Source organism: Oreochromis niloticus, linkage group LG20 (genome assembly GCF_001858045.2).
Source record: "Oreochromis niloticus isolate F11D_XX linkage group LG20, O_niloticus_UMD_NMBU, whole genome shotgun sequence".
Taxonomy (NCBI): domain Eukaryota; kingdom Metazoa; phylum Chordata; class Actinopteri; order Cichliformes; family Cichlidae; genus Oreochromis; species Oreochromis niloticus.
In genome coordinates this window covers 7,097,104-7,120,300 of record NC_031984.2, presented here as the reverse complement: position 1 = coordinate 7,120,300, position 23,197 = coordinate 7,097,104, and the positions used below count along the sequence as shown (strand labels likewise).

Here is a 23,197-nt window from a genome sequence, read left to right as displayed (position 1 = left end):
TATTTTATGTGCTGGAATGTGCAGAAAATAGGTTTAAATGTTAAACAAATTTCTTCCAGTCAGAGAATGTTGCATATAATTTAATTTTTGCTTGATGCATAAAGTTAAAAGATTAAAACTAATAAAACAAGTTTTAAAAAGAGATTTTTCCATTTGATTACATTTTGTATGATGGATTATGCAGAAAAAGTAGAATTGGGCTGAAAGATCTGTCGCTTTATCACCTATTCAGGTTGTAAATTGTGTTTTTAAAAAGTAACTAAGTAATTAATTACTTTTAAAAATAAGTAATCAGTAAAGTAACGGGATTACTTTTTGGGGGAAGTAATCAGTAATTAGTAACTGATTACTTTTTTCAAGTAAGTTGACCAACACTGTAATTCATACATTATATATATGTATATATATATATATATATATATATATATATATATATATATGTATATATATATATATATATATATATATATGGTGATTAAGTTGATTAGTCAGGGAAAAATATCAAAGTGATTTATTACAAAGAGTTCTGAGCAATTTTTCAGTTGACATCTTTAAACATTTATTAGAACTGCATTTGCATGCAATATCAGAACAGAAAAGCAACGTTTTGTTAGAGAATAAATTAAATATACTGTCAAAATATTTTGTTTTGTATCTGTTTTAAAGAAAAAATGTGTTTCATATGGTTTATGTTATTTTCTTTCACTAGAACCCACTGTGTGGACTCATGCGGTCTTTTTGCAAAACATTAACATTAACCCATCCACAAAGCAGTTTATGCTCTTAAGGTCTTTTCATCTGTATACACACACTCATACACCAATGACCCAGGGCTGCTTGTGGGTGTTTTAACTATTAACCACAACTTGTTAATGATTGCACTAAAAACTAAATCATGATAATAATCTGCCAGTGCTCTGCCCTGATCTTACAGTGTACAAGTGCTGCTGTTGTGATGGATTTGAATAATGTGGATAAGAGTATATTTACATCAAAAATCTAATGTCATTAGCAACTGGCTGCTGATCTTTGCTCAGTCACAGCTTTAGTTATTCTCTGTTGACATTAGCTTCCTTTCACAGACCTGTCATAACACAGACACATGGAGCTGTTTCCTCTGAATCCATAGTTTATTTAAAACATTTTCTACATAGTGCAACATGATCCTGGCAAACACAGAAATAAAAATATATATGTAGCCCTAATAGAATATAAGTATAAAAAAGAAAGTAATAAATAGAAAAAATAAGGACAGTAAATGAACAGTGTAGCCCTTACACACAGCAGTAAATGATGAGATCAAAGTCAACAATGAACTAGTCTTGTGTAGACTGTGTCACCTGCACACTGCCATATCTTGATACAGTCAGACGATTAAACATATGACAAGATCGCCGGAGAAGCTGATTGAAATGAGTAGAAATATCCATGATATGGAGGTAAACCAGGGGGTTCAAAATACTATTCAGACACACAAGACCACGACTTATCTGATGAGCACTGAAGACTCCATTATTCCATGAAGGGCATTTCTCCTTTTTTAATAATCCTCTTGCATAAAGGTTGAGGTTCCTAAAAATATGATATGGGATGTAACAAACTGAGAAGAGAAGAATCAAAATGAATAACAACTTTAAGCTTCTTTGTTTTACTTCCTTGTCAATGGTATTACTTTGGCAGAGAACCAAAATCACATGTCCATAGCAGCCGAGTAAGATAAAGAACGGGATGCAAAACCCAGTGAGTGTCTGTCCAAGACTGTATATTAAGTAATCCTCGACATACTTTGTAGAGGTGGTATGGTAGCATTTTGCAGTTTCACTTGTATTGGTGGTGTTGCTTGCAGATGTTTTGAGGTAGAGCATGTCTGGAAGACTTTGAACACTCACCAACAACCAAACCACGACTGAAATAGCTACAGAGTTACGGACAGTGATCATTCCCATCGCTTTCAGTGGATGGACAATAGCCAGATACCTGTCCACACTTATACAGGTGAGGAATCCAATGCTGCCGTATAAATTCAAGTTGAAGCAGAATCTTGTGATCTTGCAGAAGGCATCTCCAAAGATCCAATTACTGTTCATAAAATAGTACGCTGACAAAAATGGTAGTGTTGGAAGGAACAAAAAATTGGCAAGTCCAATGTTTAAAAGAAACACATTGTTTCCAACTTTCTTCTGTTTCTGCAAGATCGACTTCATCCCCCATCCATTAGCTCCCAGACCAATAATGAATACCACGGTGTAAATGGAAGGTAGAATTTTGTGTTCAAAGTCATATTCAACAGGAGTACAATTATTAGGCATTGCGTGTCTGTACAACCTCACTCCTCTGTGGCAGAATTACAAATGAGGCAAGTGAAAGAAGTTCAGAGAGTGATCGGTCATGTCCCTGCTTGCAACCCAGCACCGAGAAGCTGGAAAGAGATTCCTAGTAATTGAGCAACACCTTGTGTATACATGCTTGTGAAACTGTGTCTGTTTGCTTGCTAGCGCACAAATACTGTTTACCTTTCTATCACTTGAAATGCACCACACAAAAGCATGTTTGTTATTGTATTATTATTGTTTGTGTCATTCAAAATATAGCCATTTTTTAAACTAACACTTTCAGAAAAGATCACATTTTCAAGTCCTAGACATTGAATGTTCACATAACTTGGATTACAAGGTTATTTTTATTGCATCTAACACCCTGCGTGAAAGTGAGTTTAGCATATGAAATGCAGATGCATATTGTTATTTGTCAGTAAACACTTTGGTTGACAGCAGAGCTTTGTGATCTAAACAGATGGGCATCTAATAACCTCCGTTCGTGGTTGTTTTGTACACGATAGTAGCTGCATTTTGTGCTTCACACAGACAGACTGGGACATATTTGAACACCAGGACCTAGAAACTTTCACAGGATCAGTACTGGATTACATTAAGTTCTGTACTGCAAATGTGACTGTGGACAAAAGCATTTGGGTTTTCCCAAACCAAAAACCCTGGATGACCAGCGAGGTCCGCTCACTCCTCAAAGCCCGCGATGCCGCCTTCAGGTCAGGTGACAGAGCTCTGTACAGGGCTGCTCGAGCTGACCTGAAAAGGGGGATTAAAAAAGCTAAGTCAGACCACAAAAGAAACATCGAGTCCCACCTGTCCAGCAACAACACACGGGAGGTGTGGCAGGGAATGCAAGACATCATAAACCACAGAGGCAGCACTGTGAAAACAGAAAACCTGAGTGTGCAGCTGGCAGAGGAAATAAACAGCTTCTTCACCCGCTTTGAAACACCACTACAGCAGCACTCATCTGCTTCAGCCCTGCTCCCATCCTCATCCTCATCCTGGTTCCTGCACCGCTCCACTCACTGTAACGCAGCACGATGTCAGACGTGTGCTCCTAGCAGTGAACCCCAGGAAGGTGGCCGGTCCAGACGGAGTACCTGGCAAGGTACTAAGAGCATGTTCCCACCAGCTCACCCTCATCTTCACCAGACTCTTCAACCTCTCACTGGATCAGGCAGCCATCCCATCCTGTCACAATCATCCCAGTGCCGAAGAAGTCTCCCATCACCAGCCTGAATGATTACCGCCCTGTGGCCCTCACGCCGGTAATCATGAAATGCTTTGAAAGACTAGTCCTTCAGCACATCAAGGATTACCTCCCCCCAGAATTCGACCCCCACCAGTTTGCATACCGCGCAAACAGATCCACAGAAGACGCCATCACCACAGCCCTCCACGCTGTGCTGAGTCACCTAGAGCAGTGGCAGAGCTACGTCCAAAGGCCCTTCGTGGACTATAGCTCAGCCTTTAATACAATCATCCCAGACATCCTCATCACCAAACTGGTCACTCTTGGCCTCCCTCCTCTCACATGTGCCTGGATAAAGGACTTTCTCACAAACCGGCCCCAGACTGTAAGACTCGGCCCTCATCTCTCCTCCACTCGCACACTGAGCACTGGCTCCCCACTGGGCTGAGAGTCCTCAGGAAGTACAAGCTGAACCCTGCGGCTGACCTTCTACCGCTCGTCCATTGAGAGCCTGCTAACCTACTGCATCACAGTATGGTATGGCAGCTGCACTAAGGCAGATAGAGCGAGGTTTCAGAGTGTGGTCAAGACAGCACAAAAGATCATCAGCTGCCCTCTCCCTTCCCTGATGGACATTTATTCCTCCCGCTGCCTCAGCAGAGCAGCAAACATCATCAAGGACAGCTCCCACCCTGGCTTCAACATGTTCAGCCTGCTTCCCTCAGGGAAGCGCTACAGGTGCATCAGCACAAAAACCCACAGACTCAAAAACAGTTTCTTCCCCAAAGCCATAACCACCCTGAACTCACACATGCACCGATAACACCACCAGTTTTTTTCTTCCCATTTCCTCTATGAACCACCACTGTGCAATACCAAATTCTATGTGCAATAACCCAACTGTATATACACAACACTATTTAATACATATTACTTTTTTAAAACCGGCTTGTATATTTGTACATTTTATATTTTATATATTTTATATATATATTTTTTCTCTCTGTTAATACTGTTCATATGTATATAGTGCTGCAGAACTGTTCTATTCTATTCTATTAAACCATTTATGACCTAAAAAATCATTTAACATAAGTAAATATGTCATTGCCTGTGAGTCTTGGTGGGTTATTTTGTGATTTCTGATTGTTATTGAAAGTTTTCAGTTTGCTTTTAATTATTATTTGCTATTCTTTTTATTAATGTTCTTCCACTCTGAGTTGTGTTAGAATTATTATTCTACTTTGAATTCATTCATGTTTTTGTTTTCATGTAGTCTCCATAGTTTTTCTTGTCACTTGGTTTAGCTGTTGTCTCTGTGTTTTTCTACTGTTGCCTGTATTCCACTGTTGTGTCATTTCCTGTTATTTTTGTAGTCATTTATATCTTGTGGGGGATTTTGTTGTTGTTGTGGTGACAGTTTTTGCATATGGACTCTTTGCTTATGTTGGGTTGTTTTTTTTTTTAAAATGAACTACTTTTTTTCACTTTTTGCTGAACTCACCTAGAAATCTGCATTTAGCTCTTTCTCATGCAATACATAATAATAATGATAATAATAATAATGATAAGTTTTATTTATAAAGCACTTTTCAAGACACCCAAGGACACTTAACAATAGAACAATGACAAAATGAGGAACAATAGAAACAAAAGCACAAGAAAAATGAACAAACACAGTGAATATTCAGATTTGATGGGTTTTGAGTTGAGATTTAAACTGGGGGAGAGAACCAATGTTTCTTATATCTGGGGGTAGAGCGTTCCACAGCCTTGCAGCAGAGCAGCTAAAAGCTCTGCTTCCCGTGGTGGTGAGGCGGAAAGAAGGCACAGCAAGCTGGATAGAAGAAGAGGATCAAAGTGAGCGAGCAGAAGAGGTAGTGCTTAACAGGTCAGAAAGGTAAGGAGGAGCACGGTTATGAATGGCCTTGAAGGTGAGCAGAAGAAGTTTGTATATTATCTGGAATTTCACTGGGAGCCAGTGTAGTTCCTTAAGAACAGGGGTGATGTGCTGGTAGGAGAGGGTTCTGGTAATAATGCGGGCAGCGGCGTTTTGAACCACTTGAAGCTTATGAAGGGATTTTTGGGGGAGACCACGGAAGAGAGAATTACAGTAGTCAAGGCGGGAGGTAACGAGACTATGGATAAGAATGGTAGTAGACTGGGTGGAAAGAGAAGGACGTAATCTGTTAATGTTGCGTAGATGGAAATAGGCAGAGCAGGTGAGAGTGAGATTTAAAGGATAGTGAACTGTCTAGGATGACACCAAGGCTCTTAACCTGAGGTGAAGGGAAAACTGTGGAGTTATCAGTAGTGAGAGAGAAATGATTTGCCTTCAAAAGGTTGGATTTAGTGCCAATAGGAAGGATTTCAGTTTTTTTCCTCATCAAGCTTTAGAAAATTAGAGTTGAACCACGATTTTAATTCAGATAGGCCTTCTATAAGGGAAGAAGGTTGGAGGGAGGAATCAGGCCTGGAGGAGAGATATAACTGGATGTCATCAGCAAAACAGTGAAAGTGAAGATCAAATTTGCGGAAAATGGTACCAAGAGGGAGCCTAACAATGAACCTTGGGGTACACCAGAAGTGACTGGGAATAGACTAGAGCTAAATGATTTAAGCTGAATAAACTGGGAGCAGTCAAGGAGATATGATTGGAACCAAGCTAGGGGTGTGTCAGAGATGCCAAGAGACGACAGTCTGCCTAGAAGGACAGAGTGAAAGATAGTGTTGAAGGCTAAGCTCAAATCCAAAAGGATGAGAATGTTGAGAAGACCAGAGTCAGCTCCGATTAGAAGATCATTAGTCACTTTAAGTAAAGAAGTTTCTGTACTGTGACATGAGCGAAAACCAGATTTAAATCTCTCCTACATGTTATTATTAACGAGGTGTGAATGATAAATAAACACTTCTAAATAAAAAGAACCCATATAAATTGATTCATTTATTTACTGATTATTCTTTCTGTGCCCTTATTTACCTCAGATGACAGATCTCCATAAAATTTTGACTAAAAGCCGTAGTTTTATCAATAGTGAGTCTTTTTGACTGAGAAAAACAAAATCCTACCAATTTTTCTTACCACTGATGTTTGATGAGGTTCCTTTGCTGGAATGTAACATTTTCTTTATTCCAAACATGATGCTGCTAATTTAAAGCAAATTACCTGCTAATTATAATACATTTGTGAATATCTCAACTTTAAAGTAGTATTGCTTCTGATAAAACCTCAGAGGCTTTAAACCTTTATTAGGAGTGCATTTACTTTGCTATCTGTGGTAAATGAACATCTGTGTAACATTTACACGTATGGTGAGAGTGGAAAAACTGCGCCTTTACTTCTTAGAGAGGAAATTAAATGTAGGTGTTAGAATAATTCTACATGAGATATCCTGTGGCATTTACAGAGAATATCATAATCGTCTACATTACGGTTCACTGTTTCACAAAAACTCATCCTGTGTATTCTTGCAATCTTGAATTGTATTCTTGAATTGATTTACCACCTTTAAAAATATTTGCAAAGCTGATTTTCCTCAAATATTTGGAACATTTATCTTCAATTGCTGAAAATGTGTTGGGCTTTAAGGGAAGTACATTAAAAACATAAATGAGGTCTAGACAAAGCTGTTTATTTTACTTTTAAAAGACAGACTTTAAAAAAACATCCACTATGCCCTTACTATCAAAAATAAGGGAAATCTGAAAGAAAAGTCTTTAATTATAGTTAGACAGCAAAACAAGAACGAGGAGGCTTGAATTCAAATGCTTAAAGTATAGATATACAATAAATACAGCATTATCAAAACTGACCTTTACTTTCAGCATGTGTACATACATGTGACATGCTGTTAACATTAACCTTCTATCAGCAGTGAAGCATGCAGTATCATATCCTGTTTTTTTTTCACACATTCCAGCTGCAAACCTCCCATGCACGGCACCATGCTACTACATCACAAATGCAATAACTCGTCTTTTAAGTATTTTTTAAGTATTATTTTAGCTTTTAAGTAAAAAGTACCATGTTTTGTGTTTCTTACACAAGTCTCAGATGAGTCTCAGATGATGCGTACTCATCATGTTCATCGGCACATTTCAAGTATCCGTGACTGAAGTTTGGTTAGAGGTGTACAGACTACTGATAGCTTGGCGAGCTTGTTGGAGTAGCTGTCTGAGCTGAGAACAAATATCTTCACTTACATGCAGGTAAACTAGAGGATTGAGCGCACTGTTCAGACACACAAGGCCGCGGCTTATCTGATGACCAATATAGACTCCATTAGACCATTTATGACATGTCCCCTTGATTACGCTTAGTCTTGACAAGAGGTTGAGATTTTTTAATATATGATAGGGGATGTAACAAACAGAGAACAGAAGAATCAAGATGAATAACAACTTTAAGCTTCTTTGTTTCAGTACTTCATCAATGTTATCATTGCGGCAGAGAACAGCAATCATATGTCCATAGCAGCTGAAGGTGATGAACAGGGGGATGCAAAAACCAGTGAGTGTCCGTCCCAAGCTGTATTTCAGGTAATCTTTAACATACTCGTTAGAGGTTGTATCAAAGCACCTCTTAGTATTGTTTGTGGGTGATTTGGGGAAGAACATGTCTGGAAGACTTTGAACACTCACCAACAGCCAGACCATGACTGAGATAGCCACAGAATGAGTCACAGTTATTCTCCCCATCATCCTCATTGGATGGACAATAGCCAAGTACCTGTACACACTTATACAGGTGAGGAATCCAATGCTGCCGTATAAATTCAGGTTGAAGAAGAATCTTGTTGTCTTGCAAAAGGCTTCTCCAAAGATCCATTGATCATCCTTGAAGTAGTACACCATCAGAAAAGGGAGTGTGAGCAAATACAAAATGTCTGCAAGTCCAAGGTTGAAAACAAAGACAGAGACATTCCCCAGTTTCTCCCATTTCTGCAGCACTGACCTCAATCCCAGTCCGTTAGCCACCATGCCAGTGATGAAAACTAAAATGTAGACAGGTGGCAGGAATTTTCCTGTAAAGTCAAAGCTGATGCAAGAAGAGTTGCTCATTGTGTCCTTGATAGCAGTCGGTACAATTCCTCCTCCTCGATGAGTGAGAGCCGTCACTGCACAGATCAAAGCACACACACATTTATACACTTCCTGAGTTGCATCTGTGGGCTGTGAGATGACTAACTCACTTCTTTCACTGAAAAACAGGAAAATGTAACCATGCTGTGCAGAAGCGACAGCATGTTTGTTTGCTAATGTTTTTCATCAGTACCCACTCGGATCGACTAATGGGTTTTCCATTAGGTCATAGTACCTGGTACCAGGTACCATGCATCCTCCATGTGTGTCCTCTTAATCTGAGAATGTGTCACATGTGTCACAGATGTTTTCATTTTAATTACGCTTTCCCACGGTAAGTTGCTGCTGCATTTATTCACAGCACATCTGAGAAAGATTCAGATTAATACAGTGATAATAAAGTCAGAATTATTCAGACAGTTTGCACTGTGAATTATTATCTTTCATGAAGTAAATTTTAAAGTTCAGTACTTCAAAGCAGGAGCTATGAAGAATCGAATTGGCACATTATGAGATTTTCACTTAATTGCAAAGTCTAAGTTTTCTAATTATGATAGAAAACTGGAAGAAAAATATCCACTTAATAATGCTGTCAAATTCAACGTTTTAGTGTTTTTTGCATATTAATTATACTCAAATATAACTATGACCTGTACAGAAGCATACTAAACAACTCACAATCTAACTCACAATGCTTTCCTTTTCTTTTATAAAAGAAAAGGAAAGCACAAACAGCTTTCCACCACTGCCTGCCACTCTCCACCAGTTCGTTCTCTCCAGATCCATCTCCTGCTGTGCTTATCAGCAGCGCTGGTCTCTTTTCCACCCAGTTCTCCGGTCTATCTGCACACTCAGGATTTCAGGCTCACCATTCGCCTCGCCCTGCCCGTCATGTAAACTGTGTCTCTCCCCTCTGGACCCCCTGGAGCCTTGATCCATCTGACCCGCATATTCCTCCTTGTGTTCCCCGTGCCCGAACATTTCTCAGTCCCCTGGTTTGCCATGGCAGCTGTTCATAGTTTCTGTTAATATCCAAGCTAGTTTAAGTTGATTACTCCTGTATATAAACCTTGTAAATACATGCAATTCAGTCTGCTCTTGGATCCAAACTTCCCTCACGTTTCCAGTTTGTGACAGTAACAGTCTAAATGCAAATTGCATTCTAAAATCCACTTCAGTGAATTATATGAATGTACAAATAGTCAAAGAGACTGTAAAATGTGAACTACAGACCCCTGAGTCGTTATCATTAAACCTCTGGTTGCTTCATTTTTCTATTTTAAATCAGATACTTTAAAGCTTTTAGTAAAGTTGCATTATCATGGTGAGGCAAAGTGCTTTATGTCCCTGTGTGTGCATGTCATGATAACACAGCTATAAAAGGCCTTTTCTTAAAGGACAAATTGGACGAATTCGAGTTACAGCACACTGTCACCACTTCTAAATGGAACGCAGCTCTCCTACGGCAGACAGCTAACAACAGGAATCGGACGCACCGTCCACCCTTGTCCACAGCAACCACAATAGTAACCACCTAGCATGACCTTAAAAACATTGTCTTTCCTCATAACTATCAAAAATATGACATGATTAGCAAACAGTGAATCTGTTACAGCTGCAGAGAGCTATGGTCATATCTTTGAAAGCTGTTTACATGGCTAAGAGCCAGGCTGCTCTTTGTTGACTTTAGCTCTGCTTTCAATACAATAGTCCCGGACAGGTGAATAGTTAAACTGCTGGATATCCGGCTTCCTTCTACCACCTGCTGCTGGATCAGAGTATGTCAGACTGTGTACAGGGGGTTGGAGTGGGGCCTCATCTTTCCTCAGCCCTCAGCCTTAACACCGGCTCTCCTCAAGGTTGTGTACTGAGTCCCCAACTGTACACTGTGTACACACATGACTGTGTTAGTTCCCACCCAGACAACGCAGTCATTAAGTTTGCAGATGATACCACCGTGGTGGGGCTTATCTCTTGGGGAGATGAGACGGCGTACAGAACTGAAGTTCAGAAGCTGTCAGATTGGTGTGTAGATAGCAACTTGGACCTCAATACCACCAAGACAAAAGAACTGGTAGTCAACTTTAGAAAGAGGAAGTCTGGGCTGCAGCCTGTCAGCATCAATGGGGAGTGTGTGGAAAGGGTCTCCAGTTTCAAGTTCCTGGGTGTGCACATAGGCACAGACCTCCAACGGAGCTGAAACACCTCTGCAGTTTTAAAGAAGGCCCAACAGCGTCTCCACTTTCTGAGAATCCTCAGAAAAATGGACCTGAAGAAGGAGCTTCTGATCGTCTTCTACTGCTGCTCCCTTGAAAGTGTGCTGACATACTGTATCTCTGTATGGTTCTCCACCTGCACCATGGCACACAGAAGGTCATTAATATGGCCCAAAAAATCATTGGACATCTTCTTCCCTCCCCGAAGGACCTGTACAGCACTCGCTGTCTCAAGAGGGCAGGCAGTATCCTACGGGACTGTACACACCCAGGACACTGGGTGTTTAAGCTGCTGCCATCTGGTAGCAGCTTTAAGCTGCTGCCATCTGGCAGGAGTTTCAGGCTGCTGAGGTCCTGGACAAACAGACTCAAGGATAGCTTTACAACAGGGCAATAGCCCTAATCAGTGCAAACAGCGGACCTGATTGGCTACCTCCCTGGACTTGTTTGGGGGGGGTAAAAACAATGACAATAATAATACTTATATTTATAAAAAGCAAGGTGCAATAAAAACTAATGTGCAATAATAACAGTGTGCAATATACATACATTTATTCTTCATTTTATTACTAAGTTAAGTTACTGTGTCGTGTCGTGTTGTGTTGTATGTAGTGCCGACGTGGGACAGTTTTCCAATTTGATTGTACTATTCTACTATGTATGACTGTGCAATGACAATAAAGAGTTATCTGATCTTATCTTAAATATATATGATATGATGTAGCCACAGAGACAGGGTCAGTCATGTTAGCTAGCAGTGACTGTTTACAACAGTGAATGAGGTGATTGTGTGCACAGCCTTCACACAGCACAGGGTAAAGACATTACTTGTTCAATTTTGTTTTTCCTTTCTTTCTGTTATTTACTTTCTGTTGGCCGTCACCTCAGGTTCACCATTACAGCTCAGCCTACGAATGTACACCGTCTAAATATTAACACATTTGAAAAATAAAGTTGTTTGCAAACATTCGTGTCTCAAAAATAAGCACAGCTGTTCATGTTTGTCATTATAGTTTTATTTGTAAGAAAATTATTAACTTCATCTTGTGTACCCAATCAAAGAACATTTGATAAGTCTGTTTCATTCCTGCGCTCTATGTGAACTGGAATACATACATATCCTGAAAATTATAGTTGAGCAAAATTCAGTTATTGTCATGGCTGGGTCTGTGACCCAGCATTTTGAGTTCATTATATATTGAGTATTTCTGTTTTTAGTATGGGGATATGTTAAGTTCTTGTTCTTGCATTATTAGTTAGAACTTGAGGCTTCATGTTTTGTCATTTATCGTTTGGGTTAAGCTCATCTAGCTCCTGTAAAACCCCTAAGTGGTTCAGCCTTAGTTTTGTTATTGATCCCCGCATTTCCCCTTTCCCTGGGCTTTGGTCTCACCTGCCATTTGTGTTTCATGTCTCATGTGTCAAGCCCATGTTGTTTGGTCTGCCTCATCATGTTTCCTGTGTTATGTTGTAAGAGTCCAGTATGTTCTTTGTTCATTGTATTTAGGTTCTCTTCCCCTGCCTGGTTATTAGGTTCATGTGTGTCAGTGGTGTTCCCATGTGTTAATGTTCCCATTGTTGTTTATTGTGTCATGTTTCTGGTTGATGCTGTCATGCCTGTCTTGTCATGTTTTTCTGTTTATTTTGAAAGTCCAGTTTTCATGTCATGGTGTTTGAGTTTACATTTCCTGTGCATCGTTATGTTCATCCTTGTCAGCTGTTTCCTCATGTGTCTCGACTTCCCCTGATCACCTCATGTGTGTATTTAAGTCCTCTGTTTTCTGTGTTTTGGGGTCAGGTCATCTGTTTGCGTTCCCACAGTGTTTCGTCATAGTTTACTCAGTGTTCATAGTTTTGTCTCAGTGTTTTCACTGAGTTTCTTAGTCCTTTAGTTTTCTGAGTGTTCACAGTTTTCTTAGTTTTCATAGCTTCATGTTTTTCTCATGTGCCAACATCCAAATAAAGGATCGTCTTCTGTTCAGCCAGCAACTCCGCCTTTCAGTGTCTGCTTCTGGGTCCTGTAAACTAAGCTTATCGGCGCACCCCGCCGTGACAGTTAAATCTTGAAACAGTAGATACAGATAGAAATGGGATCAGAACAATCTTTGCATTGCCAAAAGTGGATACCTCCTGTGTTCAGTCCATCATATTAAAAAAGAAACTACTCCATGTGATTTTGCATCCACTTCCAAATTGTAGTCAAGCAGCCCAGTCTCAGAAATAGGTAACAGAAATGTCTCTAATGTAGACCTGTACAGTTTAGTGTAAGCATTAAAAGATCATAAAGGAATCACTAACATTTATGTCAAACTAATTTGAATAAAAAATGAACAGGCACTTCATAGATGTTGAAAGAAAGGAACTGAAAACAACACTTTGAAAACAGTATTGTGGGGTGTAGGTGATCATCAAAGTAGAAAACAGAACTGAACAATTTCTAAAAACAAACACTAGCATGCACTAACAACATCTCCCAACAACAACACATATTTCAAAGTTTGTGATCAGTTATTGGTTGTTGTGGTGGACAGACATTAATTTTAAAACCACATGCAGTGTGTGACCATGATCGGCACACTGTTCACTGAGACCATGAACGCAACTTCTTTGAAGCATTCTTCTTCTTGCCATCAAAATGGAAGTGACAGTATTCTTGACTTTTGCTGCCATGATGCCAGGTCTCGCTTGGAAATGAGATTTTTAATCTCAATGAGATTTTTACCTGGTTAAATAAAGATCGAATAAAAATAAATTTTAAAACAACAAACAAACAAAAAAAAAAAACCACTCAGTGTCAGGGAACTCCAGTGTGGGAACTAGTGGCTGGTTAGATGCATTTGATCCCATGCTGTCTTTAACTAAATGACTTGGTTCACATTATGGTTCAGGTGTATGTGGGGTTATATCATGTCATTTGGGCACCTGTCCCCTGTTAGGATTAGCAAGTTCCTCCAAGAATTTCTTGATAAGTAGAGCTTTTAGCTCTTCTAGCTTCTAGCACATCTGTGGCTGTGCAGGCTGCCAGTTTTTGGCTTGCTGTTATTACCCCACTGGTTATGAGTATGCAAATACCCCCACTAGTTATCTTGGGCTGCAGTTATCTTCAGAGGAAGGGGTCGGCCTCCCATGACAAGATCCATCCATCTTCATCCGCTTTATCCGAGGCCGGGTCGTGGGGGCAGCAGCCTAAGCAGAGAAGCCCAGACCTCCCTCTCCCCAGCCACCTCCTCCAGCTTATCCGGGGGAACACCAAGGCGTTCCCAGGCCAGCCGAGAGATATAATCTCTCCAGCGTGTCCTGGGTCTGCCCCGGGGCCTCCTCCCAGTGGGACATGCCCGGAACACCTCACCCAGGAGGCGCCCAGGAGGCATCCTTGTCAGATGCCCGAACCACCTCAACTGGCTCCTTTCGATGTGGAGGAGCAGCGGCTCTACTCTGAGCCCCTCCCGGATAGCCGAGCTTCTCACCCTATCTCTAAGGGAGAGGCCAGCCACCCTTCGGAGGAAGCTCATTTCTGCCGCTTGTATCTGCGAAGACCCCGAGATACTTGAACTCCTCCACCTGGGGCAGGAACTCATCCCCGACCCGGAGTGGGCACTCCACCCTTTTCCGGCTGAGAACCATGGCCTCAGATTTGGAGGTGCTGATCCTCATTCCCGCTGCTTCACACTCGGCTGCGAACCGTTCCAGTGCGAGCTGGAGGCCTTCACCTGATGAAGCCAACAGAACCACATCATCCGCAAAAAGCAGAGATGAGATTCTGAGGCCACCGAAGCGAAAGCCCTCCGCCACTTGGCTGCGCCTAGAAATCCTGTCCATAAAAATTATGAACAGAACCGGTGACAAAGGGCAGCCCTGGCGGAGCCCATCACCCACCGGGAACGAGTCCGACTTATTGCCGGCAATGTGAACCAAACTCTTGCAACGGTTGTATAGGGATCGAATGGCCCGTAGCAATGGGCCAGACACCCCATACTCCCGCAACACCTCCCACAGGACACCCCGAGGGACACGGTCGAATGCCTTCTCCAAGTCCACAAAACACATGTAGACTGGTTGGGCAAACTCCCATGCACCCTCAAGTATCCTTGAGAGGATAAAGAGCTGGTCCAGTGTTCCGCGACCAGGACAAAAACCGCATTGTTCCTCCTGTATCCGAGGTTCGACTAGCAGACGAACTCTCCTTTCCAGCACCCTGGCATAGACTTTCCCAGGGAGGCTGAGGAGTGTGATCCCCCTGTAGTTGGAACACACCCTCCGGTCTCCCTTCTCAAAGATGGGGACCACCACCCCGGTCTGCCAGTCCAGGGGTACTGCCCCTGATCTCCACGCAACATTGTAGAGGCGTGTCAACCAGGACAGCCCTACAACATCCAGAGCCTTCAGGAACTCGGGGTGGACCTCATCAACACCAGGGGCTCTGCCACCAAGGAGTTGTTTAACTGCCTCAGTGACCTTGCCCCCAGAAATTGGCGGGTCATTCCCCTCATCCCCAGACTCTGCTTCCTCCTCGGAAGACGTGTCAGTGGGATTAAGGAGGTCCTCGAAGTATTCCTTCCACCGCCTGACAATTTTCTCAGTCGACGTCAGCAGCGCTCCGCCAGCACTATACACAGTGCAGGTAGAGCACCGCTTTCCCCTCCTGAGACGCCTGACGGTTTGCCAGAATCTCTTCGAGGCAGTCCGAAAGCCTTTTTCCATGGCCTCTCCGAACTCCTCCCACACCCGAGTTTTTGCTTCAGCCACTGCCCGAGCCGCATTCCGCTTGGCCTGTCGATACCTGTCGGCTGCCTCCGGAGTCCCACAGGCTAACCAAGCCCGATAGGACTCCTTCTTCAGCCTGGTGGCTCCCTTCACCTCTGGTGTCCACCATTTGGTTCGGGGGTTACCACCACGGCAGGCACCAACCACCTTGCGGCCGCAGCTCACTGCAGCAGCTTCGGCGATGGAGACGCTGAACATGGTCCATTCGGACTCAATGTCCCCAGTCTCCCTCGGAATGCTGTTGAAGCTCTGCCGGAGGTGTGCGTTGAAGATCTCATGGACTGGGGCCTCTGCTAGACGTTCCCAGCACACCCTCACTACACGTTTAGGTGCACCGGGTCTGTCCAGCGTCCTCCCCCGCCACCTGATCCAACTCACCACCAGGTGGTGATCAGTTGACAGCTCAGCCCCTCTCTTTACCCGAGTGTCCAGAACATATGGTCGCAGGTCTGGTGATACGATTACAAAATCGATCATCGACCTGCGGCCTAGAGCATCCTGGTGCCACGTGCACTTATGGGCACTCTTATGTTCGAACAAGGTGTTCGTTATGGCCAAACTGTGATTTGCACAGAAGTCCAATAACAAAACACCACTCGGATTCAGATCAGGGAGGCCGTTCCTCCCAATCACGCCACTCCAGGTCTCGCTGTTGATACCCACGTGAGCATTGAAGTGTCCCAGCAGGACAACAGAGTCTCCAGATGGGGCACCTTCTAGCACCCCCCCCCCCCCCCCCCCCCCCCCCCCCCCCAGGGACTCTAAGAAGGCTGGGTACTCTGAACTGCCACTCGGCGCATAAGCGCAGATGACAGTCAGGACCCGTTCCCCGACCCTAAGGCGCAGGGAACAAACACTCTCATCCACCGGGAAAAACCCCAACATACCGGCAGCAAGCCGAGGGGATATTAGAATACCCACCCCAGCCCGCCGTCTCTCACCAGGGGCAACTCCAGACTGAGACAGAGTCCAGCCCCTCTCCAGGAGACTGGTTCCAGAGCCCAAGCCATGCGTAGAGGTGAGCCCGACTATATCTAGTCGGTACTTCTCAGGCTCAGGCTCCTTCCCCACCAGAGAGGTGACATTCCATGTCCCTATTGCCAGTCTTGGCAGCCGGGGATCAGTCCGCCAGGGCCTCCGCTCCTGGCCGCCGCCCAGCACACAACGCACCCGACCCCTATGGCGCCTCCTGCGGGTGGTGGGCCTCCGGGAGGATGGGCCCATGTCTCCTCTTCGGGCTGTGCCCGGCCGGGCCCCATGGACTAAGGCCCGGCCACCAGACGCTCGCCCACGGGCACCCTCCCCGGGCCTGGCTCCAGGGCGGGGCCCCGGTAACCCTATCCCGGGCAGGGTAAACTGTTCCCTCGATATTCTCTTCATAAGGGTCTTCTGAATCGCTCTTTGTCTGGTCCCTCACCCAGGACCAATTTGCCATGGGAGACCCTACCAGGGGGCAAAAGCCCCCAGACAACATAGCCCCTGGGATCCCTGGGACACACAAACCCCTCCACCACGATAAGGTAGCGATTCACGGAGAGGCCATGACAAGATAAAAAACAATTATCTGGGATACATAAATATCATCAAGTATGCATATATCTCTATCAATCAAATCTGACCTGAGGTCTGCCATGTTTTTTTAATTCAGTTATTTCTCTCAGAAATTTGGGATCTAAATTATCAAGGGGTTTTAAAATTGTGTTTTAAACATAAAAAGTTACAAATATTTTACTAAATGTTGTAAAAAAAAATGACTTGAAAAAAACATGTTTTTGTAAGGTTTTGAGCTAAATGTGGAAAAATGTTGCCGTTAATTTCAGCATGTTTCACTTTACAAACGGCGCCCCATATACAGTATATGTAGCTGTCCTCCTATGTCAGCTAACACATTGACATTTATGTCACAATTCTGCATTTGTCTGTCTGGGTTCCCATTTTTAGAATTCTTACTTACTGGAGTTCCCCGATGAATGAAATCAGTGACTCAGCAGTCCCACACTGATAACTGAAACGTCTGTGGATGATGAAACTGCCAGATACTGTCCTGGAAAATGTCAGGGAGGAGAAAAAGCTTTTGAGGACCTTTTGATTTCCAATCCAGTTCTGCATTAAAGGATTAAAGATGAAGCAACAGTACTTCTCTTTGCTCTTCTGAAATCTGTGTTAAACAACCACAAACATAAATTAGTCACAAAAGCATAGTGTAGAAGGTAACTAGAGGATTTACACACCACCATCAACCATGATGCTAAATTTGCATTTTCAAAACTCTCCTTGACATCTTCAACCTGTTTTCAGCAGAGAAAAGTCCCACATTCAATGCAACTTGACTGAAATCCTGATTATAAGGAAACACACACAGATAGAGAGGTCCTGTTTAAAGTTTAGAGTTAACTTAAGTCACTGATCATTTACAGTATTACAGAGTCTGGCAGTCTTTGCATGATGTAAACATTACTGTAGGTTTCTAGCTGACTCTCAGGTGTGCCAGCAGGAAAGAGGCTCAATAAACCTGCATCCTCATGCTTTCTCATGCAGGATTGAAGGAGCCAGACTTAATTCAGACAGCTAGGATTGTACTTTACACTGACCCTGGGTCAGCATGAGTATCACACAGTTTAAATGAAGCACAGGAACTAGCACATATTTATTATTGATGCATTGAAGCTAATTGGGAAATTTACTGTGAATCTGTGGCAGTGATTAATCATTTTACTGGTAACTTTATTAACTAGTAACTTAACTAGTCATGACAGAGGTTAATATTTCTGTCCTAACATTGTTTAAACAGTAACTCCTTTACTACAATATAAGGTAACGTTTACACTGTAACGTTAAGCTAGCACCATAAAGATGGTAAAACACGTAATAATAGGTATGTCCCAATTCATAGGTCGGAGGGCCGGGTCCTTCGAAGACCAAGAAGGCTGGAAGTGCGAGGCTGTGAAATGGGACAGTTTAGCCTTCAGATTTGCATCACCAGCTGTCTCGGTGGAGTTTAGTAAGTTTAGTAAACTTCTGTAGCAAACTTCTGTTAATTCAGTTTTCTGTTTGACATTTATTCAGCTGTGTGAAAACTATAACTATAACCAGCTATCGAGCTGGTCGGTAACAGACGTCTCAGAAAACGTTCAAGCACTTTTGCAAATATGTGATGTCTTAATAAATCGAGAAGATATTTGAAGTTTACACAGCTACATTCTCGCCTGAAAATATGTTAAAAGTGTATTTTGTGACCCAGAAACAGTAATAAGAGTAATGCTGAAACTAAGTAGCTGCCGCTATTTTTGGAGACTGGAATTTGCTGGGCCGCGCTATGAATTCTGGGATAGGTTGAGCCATGAAGGATACACTCGACCCATCCTTCAAATTCAGGGAAATGAAGGACGCATTTGTCGGCCACATTTGTCGGAATCTTTGAAATGGGACAGCCTTCGTCGCCTGGCTGTGACATAATTGGCCTTCAAACACGGCCTCCGAATGATGCAGCCTATGAATTGGGACATACCTTTTATCTACAAATGCATCTCAAAGCTGTCTGTGAAGGTTCTCCGTCATCAAGGTCTAAGGAGCTTGGGAAAAAAAACATCTGGACTTCTTTAATTTGCTTGAAGATGTTTCACCTCTCATCCGAGAGGCTTCTTCAGTTCTAGGGTCAAATGCTGGACTGGGACTCTGGGACTCTCCACCATTTGACCCTAGAACTGAAGAAGCTTCTCGGATGAGAGGTGAAACATCTTCAAGCAAATTAAAGAAGTCCAGATGCTTTTCTGTATAAGCATCCCAAAGCTATTATATTAGCATTTGCTCTATTACTCTGCACAACCACATTAACACTATTGACACTGCTGACTCTTTTTATAGTCTATAAATACTGTCCATTTAAATGGTCTTACCTGTAAACACTTCCGTATCCACCAGATTCCAGCGAGTGTTCATTCTGGAGTCTTCCCATCATCCTGTTAGTGATCCTCCATCTGGATGGATGATAACAACCTTCAGAACAAACTAGCTGGTGGAGATGGTCCCTACTGGCCCGTATCTATGAGGCTGATATCTGCTAATAATGCCCATTGCATGGACTGAAAAACAACAACAAAAACAGCAAACACAAGAGATAAATGACTACAAAAGTAAAACAGGAATGAACACAACAGGGGAATACAGGCAACAGTAGAAAAACACAGAGACAACAGCTAAACCAAGTGACAAGAAAAACTATGGAGACTACATGAAAACAAAAATATGAATGAATTCAAAGTAGAATAATAATTCTAACACAACTCAAAAAGGAAGAACATTAATAAAAAGAATAGTAAAACTCAACCTACAATAGTAATTAAAACTAAAGCTGTCGAATAATAATTAAAAGCAAATTGATAACTTTCAATAACAGTCAGAATGTCATTTCATTATTTCATTAATAGAAATCACAAAATAACCCATCAAGACTCACAGGCAATGACATATTTAGGACTCATGTTAAATGATGTTTTTGGTCATAAATGGTTTAAAATGCAGCTACTATTGTGTGCAAAACTACCACAAACGTAGCTCTGCTGTCAACCAAAGTGTTTACTGATAAATAATAATATGCATCTGCATTTCATATGCTAAACTCACTTTTATACAGGGTGTTACATGCTCCTATGTGCCTCAGTTGCCATATCTCCTTAATAAATTTGTCTAAAAGCCATAGTTTTATCAATAGTGAGTCTTTTTGACTGAGAAAGACATAATTCTGCCACTTTTACTTACCACTGATGTTTGATGAGGTTCCTTTGCTGGAATGTAGCATTTTCTTTATTCCAAACATGATGCTGCTATTTTAAAGCAAATGACCATACATTACAATACATTTGCGAATATCTCAACTTTAATGACAAAGTATAATGTCAGTAGTGCTTCTGATAACAACCTCAGAGGCTTTAAACCTTTATTAGGAGTGCATTTACTTGGCTATGTGTGGTAAACGAACATCTGCGTAACATATACTCGCATGGTGACAGCGGAAAAACTGTCCGTTCACTTCTTAGAGAGGAAAATAAATATAGGTGTTAGAATAATTCTACATGAGATATCCTGTGGCATTTACAGAGGATATCATAATCGTCTACATTACGGTTCACTGTTTCACAAAAACTCATCCTGTGTATTCTTGCAATCTTGAATTGTATTCTTGAATTGATTTACCACCTTTAAAAATATTTGTAAAGCTGATTTTCCTCAAATATTTGGAACATTTATCTTCAATTGCTGGAAATGTGTTGTTTAGGGTTAGTACATTAAAAACAAAAATGAGATCTAGACAAAGCTGTTTATGTTACTGAAAAATAAATAAAAAGACAAAAAAAAGCATCCACTATGCCCTTACTATCAAAAATAAGGGAAATTTGAAAGACAAAATCTTTAATTATAGTTAGACAGCAGAACAAGAACGAGGAGGCTTGAATTCAAATGCTCAAAGTATAGATATACAATAAATACAGCATAATCAAAACTGACCTTTACTTTCAGCATGTGTACATACATGTGACATGCTGTTAACATTAACCTTCTATCAGCAGTGAAGCATGCAGTATCATATCCTGTTTTTTTTCACACATTCCAGCTGCAAACCTCCCATGCACGGCACCATGCTACTACATCACAAATGCAATGACTCGTCTTTCAAGCATTTTCCAGAAAGTAAAAAGTACCATGTTTTGTGTTTCTTACACAAGTCTCAGATGAGTCTCAGATGATGCGTACTCATCATGTTCATCGGCACATTTCAAGTATCCGTGACTGAAGTTTGGTTAGAGGTGTACAGACTACTGATAGCTTGGCGAGCTTGTTGGAGTAGCTGTCTGAGCTGAGAACAAATATCTTCACTTACATGCAGGTAAACTAGAGGATTGAGCGCACTGTTCAGACACACAAGGCCGCGGCTTATCTGATGACCAATATAGACTCCATTAGACCATTTATGACATGTCCCCTTGATTACGCTTAGTCTTGACAAGAGGTTGAGATTTTTTAATATATGATAGGGGATGTAACAAACAGAGAACAGAAGAATCAAGATGAATAACAACTTTAAGCTTCTTTGTTTCAGTACTTCATCAATGTTATCATTGCGGCAGAGAACAGCAATCATATGTCCATAGCAGCTGAGGGTGATGAACAGGGGGATGCAAAAACCAGTGAGTGTCCATCCCAAGCTGTATTTCAGGTAATCTCCAACGTATTCATCAGAGGTTGTATCAAAGCACCTCTTAGTATTGTTTGTGGGTGATTTGGGGAAGAACATGTCTGGAAGACTTTGAACACTCACCAACAGCCAGACCATGACTGAGATAGCCACAGAATGAGTCACAGTTATTCTCCCCATCATCCTCATTGGATGGACAATAGCCAAGTACCTGTACACACTTATACAGGTGAGGAATCCAATGCTGCCGTATAAATTCAGGTTGAAGAAGAATCTTGTTGTCTTGCAAAAGGCTTCTCCAAAGATCCATTGATCATCCTTGAAGTAGTACACCATCAGAAAAGGGAGTGTGAGCAAATACAAAATGTCTGCAAGTCCAAGGCTGAAAACAAAGACAGAGACATTCCCCAGTTTCTCCCATTTCTGCAGCACTGACCTCAATCCCAGTCCGTTAGCCACCATGCCAGTGATGAAAACTAAAATGTAGACAGGTGGCAGGAATTTTCCTGTAAAGTCAAAGCTGATGCAAGAAGAGTTGTTCATTGTGTCCTTGATAGCAGTCGGTACAATTCCTCCTCCTCGATGAGTGAGAGCCGTCACTGCACAGCTCAAAGCACACACACATTTATACACTTCCTGAGTTGCATCTGTGGGCTGTAACTTCTTTCACTGAAACAGGAAAATGTAACCATGCTGTGCAGAAGCAACAGTATTCACAAGTTTAAACACTCTTTTGTTTGCTCTCATCCTGACAAAGCCATATGAGAAGTGAAAAATGAAATAAGTTCAGCTCTAGTTTTCTAGCCTATGCTTCCACAGTCTGAATCTGTGAGTTTTCAACATTTATCTTATGCCTGTTCTACAGTGTGGTTCTGTCCTGCCTGTTTAGCAACAATGAGCCTGCTATGGAACAGAAAACAACAACACAATTAGCTTGTAAAAGAGATTTCAAAACTTACATTAACAAACCAGAAAATCATTCGCATGGATGTTACTCTAACACATACTGCCCATATTAATACTGTTGCAGCCTTACCCCAATGGTAGTGGGTTCCCCCAGCAGCACAGTGCTCCCCCATCGCCTTTGGGACCTGTGTGGTAGCACTGTGGGCAGACCTACTAAGCAGAGAGAGGCCCACAGTGTAACCGCAGTATAGCATGCATTCCCACATTTGAAGCCAGTATCAAGGGTCCAGTGGGTGATCTATTTGGGCCCCACAGTGCAGGGCCCACATGTACTCCATGGTACATTACAGCCACCAGTTGTTAGGAAGTGTGGACCAGAAAGTTACCACGCTTTTTAAAATTATACTTTTGTCACTTTCTTGTTTACAAGGCGCCACCACACGTTTGATTTGGCACTACATTACGGAGGCTCTTGCTGTCAAAGAAAGAATAATTCACTGTAATAACTGTA

The 23,197-nt window shown here is 42.1% G+C and overlaps 3 protein-coding genes across 3 annotated transcripts; all 3 read right to left on the bottom strand.

Moving 5' to 3' along the window:
- Nucleotides 1–1,044: 1,044 nt before the first annotated feature.
- LOC100710537 (P2Y purinoceptor 1) lies at nucleotides 1,045–3,260 on the bottom strand. The gene has a single exon (XM_003457067.4). The coding sequence runs from the start codon at nucleotides 2,307–2,309 to the stop codon at nucleotides 1,317–1,319; it is 993 nt and encodes a 330-aa protein (XP_003457115.1). The 5' UTR covers nucleotides 2,310–3,260; the 3' UTR covers nucleotides 1,045–1,316.
- A 3,876-nt stretch (nucleotides 3,261–7,136) lies between these two features.
- Nucleotides 7,137–22,395, bottom strand: si:dkey-78k11.9 (P2Y purinoceptor 1). The gene is made up of 2 exons (XM_025901864.1): nucleotides 21,290–22,395; nucleotides 7,137–7,552 (listed from the first exon to the last, which is right to left on the bottom strand). The coding sequence occupies exon 1, from the start codon at nucleotides 22,321–22,323 to the stop codon at nucleotides 21,361–21,363; it is 963 nt and encodes a 320-aa protein (XP_025757649.1). The 5' UTR covers nucleotides 22,324–22,395; the 3' UTR covers nucleotides 7,137–7,552; nucleotides 21,290–21,360.
- Nucleotides 7,141–21,291, bottom strand: LOC100710807 (P2Y purinoceptor 1). The gene is made up of 4 exons (XM_025901863.1): nucleotides 20,346–21,291; nucleotides 19,484–19,669; nucleotides 17,542–17,631; nucleotides 7,141–8,642 (listed from the first exon to the last, which is right to left on the bottom strand). Coding segments are annotated over exons 3-4 (1,020 nt in total). The 5' UTR covers nucleotides 17,543–17,631; nucleotides 19,484–19,669; nucleotides 20,346–21,291; the 3' UTR covers nucleotides 7,141–7,623.
- Nucleotides 22,396–23,197: the final 802 nt, after the last annotated feature.

What these genes read in the sequence shown, in the direction of transcription:
- LOC100710537 (XM_003457067.4), bottom strand. Translation starts at nt 2,309, where the DNA reads ATGCCTAATAATTGTACTCCTGTTGAATATGACTTTGAACACAAAATT.
- si:dkey-78k11.9 (XM_025901864.1), bottom strand. Translation starts at nt 22,323, where the DNA reads ATGAACAACTCTTCTTGCATCAGCTTTGACTTTACAGGAAAATTCCTG.